This window comes from Mytilus trossulus, chromosome 13, assembly GCF_036588685.1.
Source record: "Mytilus trossulus isolate FHL-02 chromosome 13, PNRI_Mtr1.1.1.hap1, whole genome shotgun sequence".
NCBI classification, from domain to species: domain Eukaryota; kingdom Metazoa; phylum Mollusca; class Bivalvia; order Mytilida; family Mytilidae; genus Mytilus; species Mytilus trossulus.
In genome coordinates this window covers 47,010,610-47,035,480 of record NC_086385.1, presented here as the reverse complement: position 1 = coordinate 47,035,480, position 24,871 = coordinate 47,010,610, and the positions used below count along the sequence as shown (strand labels likewise).

The 24,871-nt window shown below is 31.9% G+C and overlaps 1 protein-coding gene across 7 annotated transcripts in view; it reads left to right on the top strand.

The window, feature by feature from the left end:
• LOC134695072 (prolyl endopeptidase FAP-like) overlaps nt 1-24,871 on the top strand; it is a 135,586-nt gene that overhangs the window by 46,876 nt on the left and 63,839 nt on the right. The window contains exon 1 of one of the 7 annotated variants that reach the window (XM_063556252.1): nt 23,382-23,464. The exons of the other annotated variants lie outside the window; for them this stretch is intronic. Within the exon in view, the coding sequence (XP_063412322.1) occupies nt 23,426-23,464 (39 nt within the window). The 5' untranslated portion in view covers nt 23,382-23,425. Of the gene's footprint in view, nt 1-23,381; nt 23,465-24,871 lie in introns of those variants that run through there. 7 annotated transcript variants of the gene reach the window in all.

Below are 24,871 nucleotides of genomic sequence, written 5' to 3'. Positions count from 1 at the left end.
GCGAGGGAAGAACCAAACATTTACGAAAGCAAATTTACAGATCAAACATTGTTGGGTTGATGTTTAGACGAGTTATATATATATATATATATATAACTCGTCTAAACATCAACCCAACAATGTTAGATCTGTAAATTTGCTTTCGCAAATTTTTGGTTCTTCCCTCGCCGGGATTCGAACCCATGCTACTGTGATATCGTGACACCAAATCGCCTGCACTGCAGCCGTCCCGCTAGACCACACGACCACCTGGGCTCTCAAAAAAAGAGCTTACGGTGGCCATATGTTACCTTTCCACGTCAGTTTTAATCTAGCGGCGTACTACAGTACATGATATATTAGGCATGAAGATGTTATTGTTACAGATCAGCTCTTTTTTTTGGAAGCCCAGGTGGTCGTGTGGTCTAGCGGGACGGCTGCAGTGCAGGCGATTTGGTGTCACGATATCATAGTAGCATGGGTTCGAATCCCGGCGAGGGAAGAACCAAAAATTTGCGAAAGCAAATTTACAGATCTAACATTGTTGGGTTGATGTTTAGACGAGTTGTATATACATTATGTACACAGCCATGTATCACCATCATTGATGGCGATCCGATGGACACATCTGTTGTAGGGTTGTCACTGACTCAGACGTACTTATATATATATATATATATATATATATAAACGAGTCTAAATTGAAAACTACGTTCAAACCTATGATTGCGTTGGATAAAAACCGCAATTTTTATACGTGTGCATGTCAAACAAATTTCGTTGTAGAAGGGTCTAAAAACAGCACAAACAACATTTTCTAAAAGACCCAAAAAGTGAAAAAGTATATTTAAACAAAACGCATTTGACTAACAGGTCGAACAACTGATGTTCTTAAACCCTGTTGACTGCCATTGACGATTGCCAAATAAAATTGATCACAAGATGTAACAAAATGGATCTGAATATAAATTTAATACGTCACAGAAAAAAAAATTGTTAACTTGTGGCTACGATGTTGTGCCACAAACATTCGGTGTCAATATTTCTTTAGTACACCAGGTCTAGATTTCGACAATATATTTATATATATTGACTAAAGGAATAGTTAATCAGAAAAGCGTCTTAAGACAACTTTTACATTTTCATACTTGCAAACCTGAAAATTACCAACAAATATATAATTAAATTGCCACTGGCACTGGTTACGTCCAGTGACTGAAAGTCCACCATGAGCATTATTGATTGACCCAGTGGTAGTTCTAGAAACAAATGGTATTGCTATTTTGATAGTCATTTGTATGACATTTGTTTAAAATTAAATTGTAGTTTCCTTTCTCATACATTCAGTTTACAAATGAGATTAGTGTTTTATTGATGAATGCAGATGTATAGATAATAATGAAATGAACGAATATGATTTATTTATGTATTGAATTATATATAATGCATTGTAATAAAAGAATAATTAGTATGCTATGACGCTCGTTCATTGTTCAAATAAAAATGCATTAAATGGAATTTGCATTTGTAAAAAAGAACTCTTTTAATGTTTTTATTTGAAAACCCGATTGCAAATTTAATAGTACATTTCATTCCAATTTGTTCATGTTATATATGAATTGAATTGGAAGGCCATGTTCATTTTTAGGTAGTAAACCTTTTTTAATCACGTGCACTTACGACAAACAATATTTCAACCTCTCGTTAGCGAAACGTGACTCCTCTTCTACAAGTCTGATGAAAAGCCCATGAAAATTTGTTAATACATGCACCTTTCTACCATTCATCAGTAGGATTTTGTCAGCCTATTTTTCTTTCATCCTTATAATTGCCATTGTTACATGCAGTTTACTTTTAAAGATACTTTAGTTGTCTATTCAGTGTTTTGATACGGTTCTTGTGTGGTCCTTTTGTCATTGTTTTAAGAACCGTTCTTTCTTGATGATGACATAAGTCGACTTAAAACTAATGCGTTTGGTTGCTCTTAGTATCTATTCCTTTTTTTACAAACTGAGTCTCCCAGAATAGGTAACTTAATTGACTAAATACAGATGGATGTAGTTCTAACCTGTACAAAATTTTACTAGAAGCAGATTTGTTGACTAGTAACCAAGTTAATTTTAGAAATTTTAAACATAAAAGCAAGATAACTTCATCAGAAGTAGATCAAACATACATTTGTAGCTTTAGAGTTTGAAAACGTTTTGGTTTCTTTTATAAGTAAGTGACTTTCTACTTCACTTATTTTTACATTACTTTTATGAAGCTGATTGTCACACAAGCACTTTCATTTTTTCAACATAAATAGAACACGGACGAATGAGGAAGCGTTCCCGCCTATTATTGTAAATAACGGTCACTTGACAGTCTTCATCCGGGTCCCAGTCGATCACTATAAAGTATTTTCTTAATGAAGTGGGTAGGAAAAGGAAACGGTTTATCGAGACACTTTTAAGCAATGACGTTAAACGTCATATTAAATATCGAATTGGGGTTTTCTTATGATCTTGTATCATCAAAAACCAATAAAACCAAAGAGGTATAGCCACTTTACCATGTATTTGTTTCAAACACAGATTTTTATCGGAGATTACATGAAAACATTCTATAAATATCCGTAAAATCTAAAATATTATATATTTTTGGACATCTATGTTAAAAGACAGCCGTTATGTTTATGTGGTGTACAAGTTGTAATGTTGTACAAATTATAATTTGTACAAATGTTTTGTACAAGTTATTAGTGATTTATGAACTGATTAACACGAATGGATGATGAAAGCACGCAGTCTTTTGTTTTGCATATTTCTGTAATATTTTACTACAGGGTACAGTATAATACTAGGCATTGATACAAAAAACATTATAAGACAACAAAAAAGACTTTTTATGGATATGAATATAGTATAAAGAGAAAAATAAAATTATAATTTAAATCATTCAGGTATTCTCATTTTCTATTTTGAGGACAAGGAGAATAGCACTAAATCTTTGTTTGAAGTATATGAATTTTAATTCAAAACATTGAACTAGTACATTTTAGAAGATAAACCTGTATCACCTGTATCACCTGGTACAAGTATGTATGTGTCAAAAAACAAATAATAATTTGTACAAACCTACATCTTGTACACAACATATATATTGCAAGTTTAGATTAATAACATGGGAACAGATATAACACTATAGCTGATTATCTTGCATTTTTCGAGGGGATCCATTTTGTTTAATTCGTAATGTTATGGTTGTTTGTGTTGCAGTCGCATTCATACGAAACTAGCACAACTCCTTTTTCATAAGATACAACCACTAAGTTCTAAGTGCAATACACAAAATGAAAAATAAAAAAAACTGAGACAAACAAAGTCTCGTTACTGTATTCTAATATAGAAATGTTTTTTTCTGGGAAAAGAATAAGGACTAAAACAAAGCATCTTGTCAAGAAAACGGAACGATTGCTATCAAAGAATGATCACCTTTGAAGTCTAATCCATGTTATCCCTTTTGATATTTGTTAGTTTGTTATAGTTTTCAGTGGCGGATTCAGAACTTTTCCTAAGGGGGGCCGCTCCAGTCATGCCTCAATAATACCCTTTATGATCAACCAAATTTTTCCACGAAAGGGGACCCGGGCCCCCAGACCCCCCCCCCCCCCCTTTCCCCCCGCCTGGATCCACCTATGGTTTTAAAATTGGTGGTTGTAGCTGATACGTTAACTGTTATGTTTTTTATTCCTAGAGCAATTTTGTACTTTTAATTTATATAATACACTGGTTGAACATCTAGTGCACAACAATTTCAATTATTAAAGAAAATAAATAATGTACATAATACTGACCGTGTAAAAACCCCAAGTCATTTGCGGTTGCATATAAATAGACTGACGAAGATCAATCATGATATTCACAAAACAAAAACAATGTGTATGTTTTTCATGAATGTTTGTACAACTAAATCAAGTTTCATACCTTGAATTGCAGATTTATTCGGCGCTTTTCAAAAATAATTGATAGTGATAGAACATGTGAAATAAGTAACTATTTCTCCTGTCTAAAATTTAACCATTCGTAAAATCCCACTGTGTGGAAAGATCCATCACAAAAGAGTGTTAATAGCAAAACTATTCTTTTAATTCCATTCAGTCACGTCTTCTTCCAAATAAAACTAAAATAAAAGTCAATTTCAGAATTTTCAAATTCTTTAAAAGAGTTTCTATCGTTACAGGCACACGTGTTGTCAGTGGAAGTAATTATAAGAAATAAAATTGAAAGTTCATTAAAATGTCTTATAAAAAAAATGGTCTTACAACTATGATGATCCGGAGGATGGTATATACATTCCTGAATTCTTTTAATTTTGATGCCTTTCTTTATATATTTTGCCCATTATTCTCTTTTCATTATGTTTTAGCGGCTTATTTTTTGGCTATATTCTTTATATTCTTGTCAATTATCTGTACTGATGGTTTATTCCTCTGTGGTCCTGGTTCTTCGGTGAACCCAATCAAACTCACAACTCTAAAAATTACGGGATACCTAACCTGGAAAAAAACTAAGGTCCTTTCTGTGATCTTTTTCCTTTAAAACAAAAGGATTTTAAAATAGGATATAGAATAAAATACTCGTGTTGTGTTATATGTCTCAATTTGATGTCTTTATTTCCAAGAAAGATTCTGATAAGGCATTTTAATATTCAGTACACAAGCAGATGTCCATCCATTCAATCATCTTTTGTTTGTTGATGACCTATTTATTAAATTGCATTGATTTGGTCAATAATTCATAGTAAAATGACCAATTATCCTCTCAAAGACCATTCCTATGCCATAAACATGTTCACTGCAAATATACATTTTATCTAAGTTAAACAGATGTCACCGCGTGGGACTATAAATAGATATTGCCGTTTTATTGATTAAGATTGTGACTGATATAGGAGTAAACAGATTATCCAACACAAACACAAAAGAAACCCGGAAAATATTATTAGCATAAATTGAAGTAATTAAATATAAAACAAAAAATATAAATAACAAAAATACCGAACTCCAAGGAAAATTCAAAACGGAAATCCCTTTAAAATGCTTAAACACATCAGTCGAATGGAAAACAACTGCCATATTCCTGACTTGCTGCAATTATTTCCTTATGAAGAAAATGGAGGATTATACCTAGTTCTATACCGATTTAAACCTCTCTCTTTTGTATGATTGTCGAAAACAAATTATAATATATTGGCAACAATATCATTGGCATATAGACCTTCTCGTAGATTAAACATATTCTAGGTTATATCTGGGTTATGATATATGTGCTTGCTTATATTGGAAAAGGTATATTCTCCAAAGCAATTGATACTGTTTTTCCATTATGATTTTTATGATAAATTAAATAGAAATGTGTGTCTAAACAAAAACAGAATGGGAATACTAACGCGAAAATGTTCATTAGCTACATTTATACATTCTTCAGCACGGTGGTTTGCAATAGCGCAATAAGTTATAATAAAAAATATCAAACTACAAGGGGAATTCAAAAAGCAGAAGTCCATAAAAACAGACAAAATTAAAAGTTAATTAAAAAATAATTTCGTACTGTATTTGGCCTTTTTAACTTTTTTTTATTCGAGCATCACTGATGAGTCTTTTGTAGACGAAACGCGCGTCTGGCGTATATACTAAATTTAGTCCTGGTATCTATGATGAGTTTATTTATTAACAACCAAAACAGTGATAAACCACTCTAATAAACCAGACTTGGTACTGACATTTACCTATGAACCATGTGGGTTAAACCTGGTTTATAGCTAGCTCAACCTCCCACTTGTAGGACATTTGTTAATAGTTCTATGCATTTGATTTATAAAGACTTATAAACAGTATCAAACAATCCACCATTTTCTACATTTGAAAATGCCTGTACCAAGTCAGGAATATGACAGTTGTCCATTCGTTTTTAATGTGTTTTGTTATTTGATTTTGCTGTGTGATTATGGACTTTCCGAATTAATTTTCCTTTAAGTTCAGTATTTTTGTAATTTTACTTTGTACATTGAACTCTTACGAATTTGTTTCTAAGATTTGTAGATAATGGTTTGTTAGTGTACATTTTTAAACTTACCATGGATATAAGGATTAAAATTTTACATGTCATACTCGGGCCTTTTCTACAAAAGACTAATGAAAAATATATAAAGGCCAAATAATGTGCAAGTGGAAGAGCACAAAGAAATCAAAATTCAAGAAGGCCCTGCTAAGATATAATTTTATTATTATAAAATTTAATGATTATAAATTGACCAGAATGTTTAACACATCATATTATATTGGACTCCTTAAACATTGTATTATTATCCTATTGTTTACCCTTTACCTATTTGTTTTCTATACTGAAGCTGTAAATAAAATGGTTAAACTAGATTTCTTCGACATGTCGACTAATTTTGGTGCATCAGCACTCAGACAGTTATCAGATTATATACGCAATGCTTTTGTTGCTGCAGGGGTAAATTAGTCTAGACTACGACAAACAATAAAGCTATAGTGTCAATTATGATTAAAATGTGCTAGTGCCTTACTTTAAAAAAAAATCAGACAATCGTTGATGAATACTGATCTTTGTGCGTTCGAAGCGCTATTTTGGATTAACCTCCATTCAAAACGCTCAAACTTTGAAATATGAAAGACAGGGATGCATTTATATGAAGAAATATTTGGAGCTAGAGAACTAAAAGACTTAAAATTGAATTGTGATTTTTTGTTTGTTTCAAACATTTATAAAAGCGGAATAATGAAATATCATTATGCTATTTCCTCGAAAAAAGATCGAAAACATTCCATATCTTCTATTGACTCGCGGGTCAATGATTCAACCTTAGTCAAACCCGTATTTATATAACCCTTACTTGACCCTTAGCTAAAGATGGGTCACACATGCCTTTAGTGTGTTTAGTTATCGAAAAAGGATATCAACATTGGAAAAAGAAAGGAGCCACAAAAAAATCGTTGACCTAAACTCGTCCCACAAAAAATTATCATATTCAGGTAAAACGAAGTTTTAATCAATGTCAACATTAATCTTAACTTTTCTAATTGAAAAGTAAGATTAAAAAAAAAATTCTTAACAAATATTTGGTATAATTGTTCAATCTCAAACTACAACTTTTTTTCGTTTATTACCTGCTTTGCTGTCTGAAACCAAGCTTATATGTCATAAAACTAAACTCAGTACTCAGTATTTGAAACACAAAATCAAATATTTGACTGGTTGAATTGTGAGTTTTAGTATGAGTATCGTAATACAAAGATTAATGTCTCTAAAAATGAACTCTTTAAAGTAAAAGCGCCCAGAAAGTTTTGTTTGGTTACCTGAAATGAAATAAAAATGAACTGATAGTTGACAAATGACAAACCGGTGTGTACTGTTTGCGTGTCTAGACATGGAACAATGTGTTTTATCATATTACTATTGGATTTACCAATACTTCTTTTTATATTGCTAATTGGTATCGGTGAGTGTTCATATAATTCACATTTGATGAAACTCAAAATGGTATTCCATAGAATGTAATAATTATAAGGATTAAGAACTCACATTTGATGACAGTCAAAATGGTATTCTATAGAACAAAATAATTAGTAGGATCAAGGTGGTGATTGATATAGACAAAATGCATTAAAACACGAAATAAAGAGATGTCCACCTGCGAACAGTTATTTGAAACTGAGTTATTTCAGATTCTACATCGCCAATTATTCATAAACATTTGATTTCATATGAAAAGACATAGGAAATGTTCAAAATGATTATTTTGTTATGTTTAATATGGTCGACATTCATTAGTTTAACCCAATAGGTGTTGCAACATTATAGAGGCTTCACCTTTTAAGTAAAATAGAAAAGGTCAGACTTTGCAATAAAACAGAGAAAACAATAATTTTACCTTTGAATTTCCTTTTGTTGATTCTTATGGTAAACTTTGGCAAAGTGTAGAATCTGTTCAAGACTGGACTTTATATAAAATGTATTTGGTTTCTATTGAGCATAACAACAGTGGTGGTAAATGTATAACAGCAAATACTAAAGCTATACATTACATTGTAGGAATTATTGTTTTAATACCATTCTCGTCATCAAATTAAACAAAAAGCCGTTTAAGTCGATAAAAATGACAAATGGGCCAGTCATGACATAAATCTTTGTCATAGCTATGGTTTGACACTCGATTCATCGTCGGATTAGAATCTGAATCAATGGATACATTACAAAAGGCAATCTTAAACATTATATTTATATAAGTAAGTTTCAGATAATAATAGCAATGTATCCCTTCTCTCCTGGTACCGTTCAAATAAAAATTATAAATGATTTAGGAAGTGCAATTGTGATTACAACAAGAATTATGATTGTAAAACAGGCGACTATTTTAACGCTGCTAGCTTGATCCTATCTATCAAACTGTATTGGTAAAAACGATGCCTTGCAAAACGAAGTAACGGGAAATACGAAGTGTTTGTAAAAAAGAATTTGTTCTTCAATAAGTTTTTCCATTGTACCACATTTGCTTATTTAAGAATATTAGGTAATTCAGTGGCTGCGATTGGAAACTGTCCGCCATATTTGTATTTTGCTAGCTTCTGTGTAAAGGCGTTACCTTTCTCCGTTTGATTTGGTTCAAATTTTATCATATGAGATTATTTTATAGCTAATAATTGTCAGCTTTACTTTTAAATAAAATGTTTATTTAAGTACAATTCGGTCAGAACCAAAATAAAAAAAAAAGAACGCGATGCTTTATTTATTACATTAAGCGATAAAAATAATTGATCAATTTGCTACGAGTAGACTTCCCATTGATACTCTATAATAACTATTTTATTGTCTCCATTAATTTGTTAAGTGCCTTTTACTCATTTTATGTATTTGGTCATGCATTTTAAAGAACTAGGTTTAAAACGGTGAAATTGCATACAAAAACGTTATAATATACATAGCTGTAAATAATATATACAAATATGTTTAAAGCTAACTGAAAGCTCATCTGGCCGGACAATTGTTAGCAGTCATAATGTAGAGCAAAATTTGATTTACAAATAAGTCAACATGGACAAAATGATCAGTTGAACTCTTAAGGAGTTATTGCCGTTTGAAGTCATTTTTTTTTTACAATTTGGTGTAATTTTTTGTAATCTTTTACAAACATCTTCCCCTTTGAAACTACTGAGAAAAATTAAAACAATGTTGGCCGCATCCATCATAAGGGTATTTAGATTAAAAAGAAATGTGTGTCATGACCACACCTTTCAACCAACATTGCCGACATGGCTAAGAATAGAACGTAGGGGTGAAATGCAGATGTTTGCTTACATCTCTTAAACTAAATAAAGCATTAAGAGCAAACCTGACATAGGGGTTAAAAATGTTTATCAGGTTGAAATATATGTATTTCTTGACACATTAAACAACTTTAAGCAGTTGGGTTGCTTCCTCTGAATTGGTAATTGTAAGGACATATTGCAGGTTTTTTTGTTTGTTATCTTAAATATTATTACAGATAAAAATCAACTGTAAACATATTTTTTTTCAGCAAAGTAAGATCTACAATAAGTCAACATAACCAAAAATTGTCATTAGGGTATCTTGATTATAAATTGTAATCCAACCAAAATGACCTCCATGGCAAACAAAAGATAGGGGTTTACTATATATAGAAGTCTTTAGAAAATTATTATAAAACAATTTCAAATGGTCACAACTTGAACACTAGTTTAATTAATGATAAGGGGTCTTAAGTAACTATTGTAAGACTTCACTGGGATGCTCTGATTTTCATTTAGATACTGTCCAGATGAAACCAAACTTGGTATCAATCATTATTTGGAAATCTAATAATATTTATTATGATTTAACCTTTTTTAACATGATTTCCAAAACCACAGTATATACAGATGAACGACACAATCTCTTGAGAGCTTTTAGTTTAAATATTGTACCATGTACTGCAATATGTTAATTGTATTATAAAGTAAAATCTAAAAATACTGAACTCCGAAGAAAATTCAAAACGGAAAAGTCCCTAATCAAATGGAATAATCAAATGACAAAACGCTCAAAGAACGGACAACTGTCATATTCCTGACTTGGTACAGGCATTTTCAAATGTAGAACGCAGAGACAGTATGTAAAATGAAATATTGTCTTGTATATGTATTGTCTACTGAGTATTTGCTTTTACGTCTTTTATACATTGCTAGTTTCCTGATATGGAACCTGCGCTTTGTCTTATTAATTTATTCACTATTTATGTTAGTTTTTATTATTTGAGATATCATCTACCGACATAAAATAACTGAAATTATCAACCTTTATGCAGAAGGACGGGTCACAAATTCATTTATGTCACATATTACGTGTTTGTGTATCTTGATGGTTCTTTTTCTCGGCTCATTTCGTAAATCATTAACCTCATTGGCAGATCAAGATAGGGAGTTTATAAAGAGGATAGGAAGATTTGAAGAGTAAATGGTTGGACATCGTTGTTTCGGATCAGAAATCTACAAAATTATATTTGAAATGATCTTTTTTCTATTTAAAACCTCATAGAACCATCTTTTTATATCTCTATCATTGATTTTCCGCAGTGTGTCATTTTATCAGCAGAGTCGTTATTTTTAATTCATCTATGTGTATAAAAAACAATAATCAATTACTGGCACTAAATGTTTGAAAACTTCGTTAATAATTGTCCAATTACTTTAAATGGCTGATATCAGTTTTCATTGTTCGGATAAATGAACGTTTTATTTGTTTTTGTAATTGTTGATGTCATCTTGATAAAAGTTCGATAATTTTGTCAGCAGAATTTTTTAACAATGACATGACGAGACGCTGGAACATTATTAACCCATTAAGTTTTTAATTGTTCTTTTTGTTACATCGGATAAAACAGGTGCTCGATAGATATCTTGAACTACAATGCTGCGTACGGACTTAATAATTTCTGCTCTATGTATATATAGATTAATTATTTGCTTTCAGGCTTCGATAATATTTCATCTTCTTAAACTATTTGATCTGATAATCCACGGACAAATTGTAACCTTGAAATAGTTCTTACAGCCATTAGACATGAATCAAATTACATCATTTACGTTCCAAATACTCAACGTAATTCTGGTGCGCTTTTGAATTCAAATGGGTTGCATTTAAACGGTTTCCGACATGACTAAAGTATTTTACAATTGCATCATCTGTATTTGAGATGGAAACAAATAATCGTCAAAGACTCTGTTAAATGTTTGGAAACTACAATCCAATATTAAGTGTTGAAGTGTTCTGATAAAATACTGTGACTATTAAGTGCAGCACCCTTTTACGATTACTACACCCCCCCCCCCCCCGAAAAAAACAACATGTGGTTGTATAGTGATCTATGAGTAGAACATAACGACTACATGATTCTGGTTGAAAATATCAAACGATTTTACAGTAGCACGCTTTTTTCGTTCTCTTTACATTTTCTGTTTGTATGGAAACAAATTACTTCAGAACGAACCAATATTGCGCCACCTTGCTCGTGCAAGATGGTGAAGAATCAATATTTACAATTGCTTCTCTTTGAATTGAAAGACAATTTTTTTTACGAAAATAATTCTTGTAATGTCAAATTAAACTCAATGTGCACTTTTCATCGAAAATCACTAGGACTTGAGCATATACGAGTGTTTTAAAAATTTGACATATGTACAAATACTCTATGTGTGTATCTGATGTTTTGTTCATTGATTTGTTCATAAGTCAGGCCGCTAGTTTTTATCGTTTGAATGTGGGGCTTTTTAATAGCTGAATGTGTGGTATGGAATTAACTGATCGTTTAAGGCCTTACGTTTCTCAACTTCTATGTAAGTGTGGCTCTGGTGGAGAAATATCTCATTTACAAACATTCCATAGCTTCTTATTTCTGTATCTTTTAATTTAATTTTTTTTTTCTTCATTTTCGAGTTTATTGATTGACGAAATTATGTAACATACATGTAGTAGAAAAAAGCATCACATCAGTTTCAAAGCATTCTAATTAATTGGATTGCTTTGAAACTGGTGTGCTTATGAAATAAACAATAACCACAAATACATCAAAGCCATAAAGTCTCTGTTCTTCATACAATTTTCCTGATTTTATAAAATGAAATGAGCATTTCTGCCTGTAACTCCAATCTGACGCCTCCTGAGATACATCAAGGACATTTTATATTCATATCTGTTATCACAGAGTCGTGAAATGATATGAATAAAAGACTTATACGTGTAAATAAACAAATAATTTGAAGTATATTGTCTAGAATAGAAAACGATCGCTTTTGTTAACTGATAACTCCCTTTGTAAATGATGTGTATGTCCATTTTTAATAGTTGTGCATCTGACATGTACAATGTAGATAGGTATAAATACAAAATGTAAACTGCGTCGTTTCTCTTTTGGGGTGTCCTATATTTTACTGAAAATATTTCATAACCAGTCATTTCGTTCCTAGGAAAAATACAATAAAAGTATATATTATATCAAAGACGGTTAATAAAACCATGATAAAGTGATAAACCATGAAGAACCAATACGATATTTATTTATAAAACTGTAAAGGATGTTGCCATTGTTGCATTGACGTTGGTTAGCTCAACATCTCCTTTTACACTGTCTTAAGTATAATGTATGATGATGATTTAATATTTCATTATCGATTTTCTTTCTAACTGCATCTAAAAATAAGTACTTAACTTATTTACGACACGATCATCAAACTAAAATACATTATAATCTGTGTTAATGTGTATTATGTTAATTGGATGAATTTTAATAATAGTGACACTTGTGTGTCAATTTACATCACTAATTATTAGACTGACATCCTGGCCCAACCTCCTGTTCGCGTCAGTACTGTCGAGCAATGAGACAGGGTTTCAGACCTCTGGTTCTTTGCGTGAGACAGGAACATGTACACCTCCTTCACTGCCTCATTTCTGTGGGGTTTTTTTTTGTATCTTCCTGAATAGCAAAACAATTAGCGTAACAAAATCTTTAAATTAAAAATGATAGAAAAAGGCGAATTAGTATTCTCCTCATGTTTTTGGTATTCAGAATGGATGTTATATTAAGCTTTGCTTTACGTCCCCTTTTCCTTGTTGTAAACGTTGTATCTCCTTAAAAGACAAGGGCCGTGTCAATGAAAGCATCCTAGGATATGTCCTACGATAGGTCTTAGGACATTATTTAGGATGGTCTTAGGACGTGTCTGAGACATGTCTTAGGATGTAAAACAAAGCTGTCTTAGAACATTCCTAACTACGATGGTTCCAGGACCATCCTAACACATTTATTTAATTGAAAATGTGTGTAGAGATCTGTATGACATAGATTGAATTGTATTTAAAACTAATATGTAAAGAGAGTGAGGATGACTCTTAAATAGAAAATAATTAACGCAAAATAAAATTAAAAGTTTTTAAGGAATACTGATAAATACGTTATTAAATATGATAAAAGATATAAATGAATATAATACGAAAACAAAAGTAAATGGTCACAAAACTTTGTGATATTCGTGCTGCAAGTTTACTACATTAGACTATTTAGACTATTGTTGTCCTTAGGTCCATTCGATTATTGCATGTATTGAATCAGGATTAGGTAAAGAAAGAAGTAAACGTTTTCCCATGTTTGAATTATTTAAAATATGTTGCTTATGATGATAGTATTGTTTAGGCTTCAAAAAAGGCAGCACGAATTAATCTAATATAATACAATTAAATCTTAAACAAACATTAAAGATTTTTTTTTTATTAATGTTATCTAATGATAGTTTAATATTGTATAAGTATTTTTAGTATTGATTTTATGCCATATTTTTTGTTTTTATTACTTTTTAGGACGATGTAACCTTTAGGACTATCCTAAGACACCTAATTGTTTATCCCAACTTTAGGACATATCTTATTTTAGGAGACTTTCGTTAACCCGACTTATAGGACTAAGACGTGTCCTAAGACCATCCTAAGACTTGTCTTAGTCCTAGGACAGCTTCGTTGACACGGCCCCAGGACTATAATCACCCTATCACATGCTCAACAAATGTACAATATATATATATATATATATATATAACGTTATGTCCTCTATTATAGAGATTTGGTGTACATGAAATATATAAATCAGAAATCAGAAAATTACAAAAAGCAAAGAATTAAAGTCACTGTTTAAAGTTAATATCAGGGGAAAAAATAGCACTGTCTATAATACCGATAACCGGAAACATCTTCTATCGATTGTAGAAATCTCTGCAGATTATTCAATGTGACGAATACAAGTCTTAGAGAAAAAAGTTAATACATCATTTGCAAGAGAGAATTGTTGTTGTGAATTCATGTGCCGAAAGACTGTCCATAAAAACACTGAACTGAATGGGACCTTAGGACCAAATTTAGGACATATCTTATTTAGGAGACTTTCGTTAACCCTACTTAAGGCTAAGACGTGTCCTAAGACCATCCTAAGACATGTCTTAGTCCTAGGACAGCTTCGTTGACACGGCCCCAGGACTATAATCATCCTATCACATGCTTCAACAAATGTACAATATATCAGATATTGGCACTATCAGTTATAACATAAGTACATGTAGACAATTTCTAGGCAAAAGAAATAACTGTGCCCCTTTTTATGTATTGTCTTTCCACATCCTAAAAAGATATCATAACCTACACACTAAGGATAAAACGAATGTCCTTTCAAATATAAAATTAAAATATTCAAAAAACAAGAATGTGTCCCAAGTACACGGATGCCCAACCTGCATTATCATTTTCTATGTTAAGTAGACCATGAAAATGGGATAAAATCTCTAATTTGGCATTAAAATTAGAAAGATCATATCATAGGTAACATGTTTACTAAGTTTCAAATTGATTAGACTTCAACTTCATCAAAAACTACCTCGACCAAAAACTTTAACCTGAAGTGGGACGAACGGACGGAAGGATGCACAGACCATCATGGCCATACATGGGGCATAATAAGTGAGAGAGAAAACCACGACGAGCGTTGTCATATTCCCATCAACAATACTACGAATCCAATTGTAAACAAGGTCAGAATATTTGGAATGTATACAGATGGGCGCCCTTTTTTGTCAGTGTTTTCACCATAGGAACTCTTTTCACCATAGGAACTCTTTTCACCATAGGAACTCTTTTCACCATAGGAACTCTCTAAACAACAGAAGTTAATTCAGATCTGTTTTTATTCCCAACATTATTTGGTCTTGATTAGCCATGTCATTCTTATTTTATAAATGTGTGGATTTTCTTTTTTTTTATATGACCACCTGTTGAGGAAAAAGGCCATATGTTGTCAGATCTCTAAAGTAAACACATTTGATAATGATATATACTATGAATTGAAGTTTAAAATTAGAGACTGTTTTACAATAAATTCAGGAGAAATTGACCTTACTGCCAACCTCTAACCAATGAAGATATAACTGTACAAAAATGTAAAAGCGATTTTTTAATCTATATGATATTTGTACCTATTAAAATAATGCTTGATTTTAGCCCCAAAATAAATCGTCCTTCGCAGTTTCGATGTATCCATCCGGCGCATTCACGCAGATTAAGTGCATAATAAGTATTGAACTTTAAAGCATCAAAGAAGGTGCCTTAAAATTAAAAACAATTTGCAAGCTTGCAAGAAAACTTGCACTACTGATAAAACTATCGTGATTTTTGTAACAATTAGAAGTGTGAAGGAAGCTTGAAAATACCTACGTCAGACAATGCATGACAATTAATGTTGAACTTTCTACAGTGTTACTTTCAAAAATTGAGTGGGTTATGCTTACATATCTAATCATCTATGAAACGTTCGATGGTAATAATGATCTTACCAAATATCTTTCAAAAACACATCAACCTCTAAAGTATGTTAATGTAATAAATGTAGATAACGGTTTTTGCTGATTTATAAATAAAAGGTTTTTATTTTACAAGATGAAGAATGGCAAAGAGGTAAGGTGAAATTCTTTAAAGCTTGGAAGTTTTATTTAGTTGAAAATTTTACATGAATGATAATTTTGAAAAATATCTGAGTTAAGAATTATTTGAATTTCATATTAATAGATTTGATAATGATATGGGGGGGAGGTAAAAATAGAAAGACTCCTTTGTAATGAAATAAAAAATACATCTGATTTTTAAGCAAATTATGTCATTTGAATGACAAGTATAGTACCAAGACTGTCCGGCATTGTCAAAAAGTACCGCCATTTCTAAAACCTGTTTTGTTTTCAGAAATTTAAAGTCAAATTGTAATGCTCATTTGTTGAGATGCATATGAACTGTAGATTTGTTTGGATAAGATGTTATAAATTGTAAAACCGGTTAAGATTATATAATCTTTATAACCGTAATGCTCCAGATAAATATAGATTCTTACATTGATACCAGTGGATTATCGGATTTATCCAATCGAGATAGTTAAATTATCAATTTTAAAGTCCGAGCCGCCTCGGCGAGGACTTTAAAATTTATAATTTAACTAACGAGATTAGATAAATCCGATAATCCACGAGTAACTATGTAAGAATCTGTTTCTCTAATGATTAAAAAGACATTTTCTTTTTTTGTTTACCGAAAATCCCCTTCGAGTGCCTTTCACATTGCACGGAGTTGTCAATTTCATTAACACCTGTTATCATATTTTGGTTCATCCAGTCAACCAAAAAGGTCATGACCCTTAAAATCATCCAATGATCTTCTGAGATCACCAGCAACCACACGTTGATTAAATTTTTTTATACAACGGGTTCGGAAAGGGATAATTTTCCATATAATTAGAGAAATATAGATTCTTACATTGGTACCAGTGGATTATCGGATTTATCCAATCGAGATAGTTAAATTATCAATTTTAAAGTCCGAGCCGCCTCGGCGAGGACTTTAAAATTTATAATTTAACTATCGAGATTGGATAAATCCGATAATCCACGAGTAACTATGTAAGAATCTGTTTCTCTAATGATTAAAAAAAAACATTTTCTTTTTTTGTTAATCGAAAACCCCCTTCGGTGCCTTTCACATTGCACGAAGTTGTCAATTTCATTAACACCTGTTATAGCATATTTTGAATCATCCAGTTGGCTAAATAGGTCATGACCCTTAAAATCATCCAATTATCTGTTGAGATCACAGTCAACCATACGTTGATTAAATTTTTTTATACAATGGGTTCAGAAAGGGATAAATTTCCATAGAGTTAGAGAAACTGAAGTACATTCTATTAGGTGCAAATACACTGTACGTCCGCGGGAATCTGTATAAATAGAATATCTGTTAAGCTTACATCGTAACAAATGTAGTTAATATGCATTTTAAGAGATCCACTTCAACATTGTTTAAGATATCTTGTACTAAAATAGCAATGTAAGTAAGTGAATGGAAGGATTAAGTTTCTATATAAAGAAGCAGAAATGGATTACATGGGATTTTCTAAATATATCTTGTCATGACTAATCCTCGTGTAAAATGGTTTTTATTAACATATAAGTCGGTACGGATTATAGAATCTTCCTTCATTTAGCATCGTATATTGGAATATAACTTATTGGATTTTTTTCATTGTTGATTGAAATTTTACGGAAATAGAAAAGAAAAATTAATTAGTAATCCTATTGCTGTACAAGAAGCAGTGGTAACGTTTTATTCTGTGATTTATTAATCTTGGAATAATTCAAGTTTTTGTAAGAATATATAGAATAACAAATAGATTAATTAAAAAAATAAATGTTCATGTATACGAAATGGTAAACCATGGAATAGTACTTCCATGGGTAAACCAATTGCAGACAGTTGTGTTTTGTATTCAATCACAGTTCTAAATTCAAATGTTTTACATCAATGGTATTCTCTGTTTGCAGTAGGTAAAGATGTGCAAACCTTAAACAACAAGAATGTGTCCCCAGTACACGAAAGCCCCACGCGCACTATCATTTTCTATGTTCCATGGACCGTGAAATTGGGATAAAAACTCTATTAATTTGGCATTCAAATTTGAAAGATCATACCATAGGGAACATGTGTACAAAGTTTGAAGTCGATTGGACTTCAACTTCATCAAAAACTACAAATGTACCTAGATCAAAAACTTTAACCTGAAGCGGGACAGACGGACGAACGGACGCACAGACCAGAAAACATAATGCCCCTCTACTATCGTAGGTGGGGCATACAAATAGAATACAAAGATATTTGTATGGGATCTTAAACTTACAAATAATGTAGGACAAGTCATTTGTTGTGGTAGAGTTACAAGGAAGAGTATTTGTATTAAAGGTACAATATGCAAACACACTATTAGAATGTCTTTTCCCAATAAAATTATACTCCGTCTTAAAATTCTCTTTGTAAAGATGATCTGTATTTGGACTTATATGAAGCTTTAGATATTTCGGCTCAGTCATTATCACTTTCTTAGTCAATACCACTGTCCTGTGGGCAGTCCATATATCACGATAATGACCAGTTTTTCAAGAACTATTATAGAAATTCAACATGCCTCCAAATTTCTTTCTCCAGTCTGAATTGGTTGAGAATTCTCTGTTAAACGAACAAATCTAATCTAAACAATATTGAGATTATTTATACTAATAAATACACGTACTGTATGTATGAGTCGTTTCAATGTTTGATTGTATAGGTCTCAGTATAAAATGTTAAAATTTCACATAAAATCGAACTTTTATTTCTAAATCTATCTCAATTAATAATGAAGTGTTAATGACTTACGAGTATTCAATTTTTGCTATATTTCCAATTTTTAAGAAGAAAGCAGCTGAATCTTAATCATTAATCATTCGATTTCATTGGCTAAATGCACTTTGAAAATTTGCCATCCTATTTCTGAATTGTTATGTTTAAATAGAAGCATTTGTCAAATTTTACTGAATATTGAAACTATAAATTTTACTTATTAATTCTTTTTTACAAATGTATAAATAACTGTCAAATAATACACTTTTATCTTAATTCTACTAGAAGGCCAATTTTTACCCTTTAATGAAACTCATCTTTTTGAAGCTGTTTTTGTATAAATAAATTAATCTTCGGTAAATATATCTATTGACAAAGAAGGACAACCCTATTTGTTTTTGTTGCAAAGTCATTTCATAGAGAATCAATATTGTCACGCGAATAACAACAATTAAAATTTAGTCTACATTTTTCTTTTTTTTTTTTTGTGTAGTAGGAAAAAAACTGTTGAGCTATTGTTTTAGTATTATTCTATTTGTTATCTGTCATCATTAGAATTATGCCTTACAATGGCGTGTTTCCGTCACCGACAGTACCATCCACCCAGTAGCAATTGGATCTTTATTTGTATGGTGTTAATTATACATGTTATACACAATAGTTTATCCTTTTTCCAGTTAAATACAGCCTCCGATGAAAAAGGGATTATTTGCTCTTATTCTTAAACGCCAAACGAGCATACCAATTTTAGTTTTATTTGATGGCCCGGTCAGGGATCTTACCTCACCCACAAACTCCTACTCTTGAGGCAAACATGCTACCGCGATCCTTCACATGCGGTTTAAAAGAACACATGTTGATGTCGTTCATAAGTGTTTCTAGTTTTTCGTTTTTTTTATTAAGATTAGAGCGCTGGTTTAATGGCGTTACACTTGTCATTTTTGGCGCCCTTTATAGCTTGCTGTTCGCATTAAGGCAAGGCTCCGTGTTGACGATCGTACTTTGACCTCTAATGGTTTACTTTGACAAATTGTGACTTGGTTGGAGAGTTGTCTCATTGGCATTCATACCACATCTTCTTATATCTACAGATGATGCATGTAATTTATTCATGATAAAATCTTTTAAATTGTTTTTCTCTAATGCTAATCATAATGATCCTAAAATCAACAAGCATATTCTTGTTGTTATGGAGCTTTATTTGCTTGATAGATAAAGTATAATGAAAGGAAGGTGTAATGGCTTGTCTCTTAGCATATACATTGTACACATTATGTTCATGTAGGTGTAAGGTGAATATAGCTATGCATGTCGATATTTTTACTTTAATCATAATTTCTTACAAAATTTTGAGATTTCTTGATTCTAAATCTGCATGTGCTCAAAGTGTTTTAGTTTTAAAACAAATATGCATCATAAAGGGTTTTTTCCGCAAACATGCAAAGGATAAACTTTTAATATAAAAAAAGAAGATATGGTATGATTACCAATGAGACAACTCTCCACAAGATTCCAAAATGACACAGAAATTACCAACTATAGGTCACCATACGGCCTTCAACAATGAGCAAATTCCACGAACCTGTTTGCACAGTCTTTGTTAAATAACTCGTATTAAGGAAGTTGAATGTATTTCAAAAGAATTAAAATTTTCAAGGTAAAAATACCGAATATCTGCAGTGTTTAGCTACATCTTAAAGAGATGTGTGTCTGATTCTTCTTTGCGACATTTTGTCAAATGTGATATTTATACATAAGTAAATTTCAGAAATGCATGTTTTTTTGATTGAATGAACTCATTCAAATACTAATAATTATGGAGGAAAGGTTACAATTTTTTTATACGAGCCTTTAGTCGGGGTATATTTTACAATGAAAGAAATTCACTCGTCATTTTTGTAAATATGTATCGGCGTTTTTATATGTTTTGGCACAAATGAAATAAAAAGCCTCATAGTGCGAATGAAGTACAATAACTGCAATTTTAGAAATTTTGTAGAAGTCGCATTGAGCCTGTTATATTCAATTTGTTTTGTGTTGGCACATTGTGACTGTTTTCAACTTTGTTTGCAATGGCCGAGACCGGCATTACATTTTAGATAATCCGACCACTAGATACTTCTAAGTTTCGACATTTGTCTTTTTCCTGTAAAGTGGGGACGAAAGATACCAGAGGGACAGTCAAACATATAATAGATTGAAAATATACTGACAACGCCATGTAAAGGCCGATAATATTCCTGGTGATCAAACTGTTTAGTAGTCATGACATTTGTTTTCGTAATCCCAACTTAATCCTTTAGAATTGGAAAAAAAGTTATTAGACGAAGGAATTGAAGAAATATCAATATCCAGGATTTCTATATTTACCAGAAACGGAATATGCATTGTATTTGCTTAATTTGTATTGTGTTTTGGCTGTTTATATCATTTTCTTTAAGTACTGCAAATTCTTAATAATTCAAAAACTGTCAACTTGATTTCTCAGTATATCAGTAGTAGAATTAAAAATTGCCCTGTAGAATATTATGTTTGTGCCATATTTATTATGATCGTAGAATGTTTATGACAGAAATATCCATAAAATGTATAAGTCATGGAAGGGAATGCATGCCATTATTGCATTAGTTTTCAAAGGTTATAAGCGGCTCAAATGTGAATATACATGTATGAAATAAGCGGCGATAAAGATATAGAGTGGATGAAAGTTGAAACTGAAATTCATTTTATATTTTTAATGGCGTTGATTAATGATGGTACAAATGCTTCTTGTTTATTTGGCTAAGGACTTACACATCGAATACTGTTGATGCGTCCAGTGCATGTTAGGAATTACAAATATTAATCTGTTGGAATAAAGAACAACATATAGGTGTCATCAGCATAGATATAATGCGGTAATTTCTGACTTCAATTTGTTGACTGCACTGGTATTCGAAAAAACAACGACACGAATTCAAAGCTCATCTTTTTAATACCGTAGTGAAATCATTTTCGTGTTGAACTGTTTCCATTAACAGGCTTCCTTCAAAATTGAAATAATCGAACAGCAGTTAATATTAAGAACTTCAAGTTAATTTCCATTAAATGTCACTTCTCGCGTGGATAGAAATCGTTGTAATTTGAAATTTGAAATCAACCATGAAAAACGACATATTCCTTTTTGTGGTTCAATTAAGTTTAATGGAAAATATGCGTAATCTTCAATTCGACTAACGAGGAAACAAGTATGTGTGCTAACTTTCATTTTAGACCGTAAACGGAAGAACTTGTCACGCCTTTGAATACAAATGTATATTATATAGACTAAAAAAAATACATTTATGATATTTCTATGTACTGACTAAAGATTTATAGATATTGCAACTAATATGCATATCATTATGCACCAATAAATGTAATCTGGTGCAGTTATACTACCTTTTCAATGTTTAAAAAGCTTAATTAAACAAAATCGTTATGATATGACATATATAATCTTGAACTAAATTTAGGCAAAGATGTGTGCGGTAGACAAATTGTTAGATAGTTTGTAAGAGGACCGCTGAACTTCAGTTGAGTAAGAGCGAAAGGACTATAATTTCATTTACGTAACAGAACACTTTAATATTGTACTGCTGTACAAACGGGCCGGACCACGTAAATCGTAGCTGAGCTCTTTATTATTGTGGTGCTGTTCAAAAGGGCCGGACCACGTACTGCTGTGCAAAGGGCCGGACCACGATTTACGTACATGTAGCTGAGCTCTTCGTTATTGTACTGCTGTGCAAAACGGCCGGACCACGATTTACATAGCTGAGCTATTTGTTATTGTACTGCTGTGCAAAATCGCCGTACCACGATTAACGCAGCTGAACTCTTAAATATTGTACCGTTGTGCATAAGGACCGGACTTCAATTAATGTACCTGAGGTCTTTATCATTGTATCGATGCAGAAGACCCAGACTTCGATTAATGTATCTGGGTTCTTTATTATGGTGCCGTCGTGCAAAAGGACGGACTAAAATAAACGTAAGATTGCACTTTGTACACTAGAATTAGTTCGTTTATTGTATGGTTCATTAAAACTTGAAGTCGGTATACTAGAATCAATTAAACATTTTTGCATGTTAATATGCTAGATCTTTTAAAAAATGACATTCGTGTAATATGGAAATTTAGTGCTTCAGTAGTTATTTCAAGATTTGTGAACGCCATTGTTTTATCATTTAGAAATGACTGATTGGCGTTCGTAAAAAATCCTAAACTTGTGAAATCTGATTGATTTCTATCATGAATAACGAGATTTTTCCCTACGTAAAACCCGATTTTACACTCCAGGGATTGATTAAATATATGTAATGGTCAAATAATTAAAGGAGATGTAATTAATTTTAACAAATCAGCTTTGATTCTCAACTTTGTTTCGATGTATCGGTGTTAGACTAGTGTAGCATCTGATAGCTTTGAACACCTGCTTTTAAGCCACCTAAGTCATTGATCAAAAACGGCGTTACAAAAGACTCGATTACTTTACGATAAGTAAACATGTGCATGTTATGTTATGTTTTATGGATTTATTGATTTTGAATAAAAAGTTGCAGAACAAATGAAAAATAAAGGACATAAACAAACAAATATTCAATACAGGCATGAGTATCGTCTGCTGAGGATGGAGGAAAACGGGAAGGGATTAGATGGCGATAACGAGGTAAGATTTGGGAAAGGGGGAGGTAGAATTGGAAAAATATTGAGTGAAAGTGGTTTAAGTGAAGGAGGATATTGTTTGAAATATTAAAAGTAACAGAAGAGTGCAAAATTGTCGGTCTAGTTAAAGTTAAATAGTATGAAGTTGTATTAACGAAGGAGGAGTGTAAAATTGTCAACAACATGGCATGAATATCGTCTGCTGAGAAAGGAGGAAACGGGATTAGATAGCGATAACGAGATAGATTTGGGAAAGCGGGAGGTGGAATAGGAAAACTATTGAATAAAAGTTGTTTAAGTGAAGGAGGAGGGCACATTTTGAAAGTTTAAGGGTAGTTGTTTGAAATATTTAAAGTAACAGAAGAGTGCAAAATCGTCAGTCTAGTTAAAGTTAGAGAGTATGGAGTTGTATTAACGAAGGAGGAGTGTAAAATTGTCACGTTTAAAGATCTTTAAATGGAGTGTATATATATATGAGGTGTTTTAAGCGAACGAGGAATGCCCAATTGTCAAGTGTAAGGGTACAGTATAAATTGGTTTATTCGAAGCAGGGATTAGATAGCGACAATGAGGTAAGATTTGGGAAAGAGGAGGTTGAATTGAAAAAATATTGAGTAAAAGTTTTATAAGTGTAAGAGGAGTGCAAATTTGACAAATTTAACGGGAATATGAAGCGGTTTAAGCGAGGGAAGATCGCAAAGTTGTCAATTTTAAGGGGAGAGTATGGAGTGGTTTAGGCGAAAGAGGAGTGCAAATTTGTTAAGTTTGAGGGGAGATTATAACGTGGTTTAAGTAGAGAGAGAGAGAGAGAGAGAGCAAAATTGTAAGTTAAGTTAAAGAGGAGAATATGCAGTGTTTTAAGCGAAAGAAGAGTTCAAAATTGTTAACTATATCTGCTTCATTTGAGATTTGAACTTTGGTGGATAGTTTTCTCATTGGCAATCATACCACATCTCCATATATGAATGTAAGGGGGATAGTACGAATTATACATCTCGATAACCAGATAAATGAATTTCGACTGACATGTAAAAATGCACCAGTTATAAATTTAAACAAATAGTAAGGGGGGTAGTACGAATTAAACATGTATCTCGATAACCAGATAAACTTTGGAAATTAGTATTGCGTTCATTATCACTGAAAGGTTATGAATGCTCTACAACTTCGTAGATTATCTGGACATTTTTACTTTTTTTATTTGAGCGTCGCTGATGATACTTTTTCAGACAAAACGAGAGAAGAGCACAAATTTTTAAAGCCTGGTATCTGTGATAATTTTAGTCTGACACTTGTATGAATTATTTCGGTACATGTATATATACCTAATCATGACTATAAGATAAATGTCATCAGATACATTAACATCTAGATTGTTTAAACAGATATATTATTCAGTTGCGGATTGAGG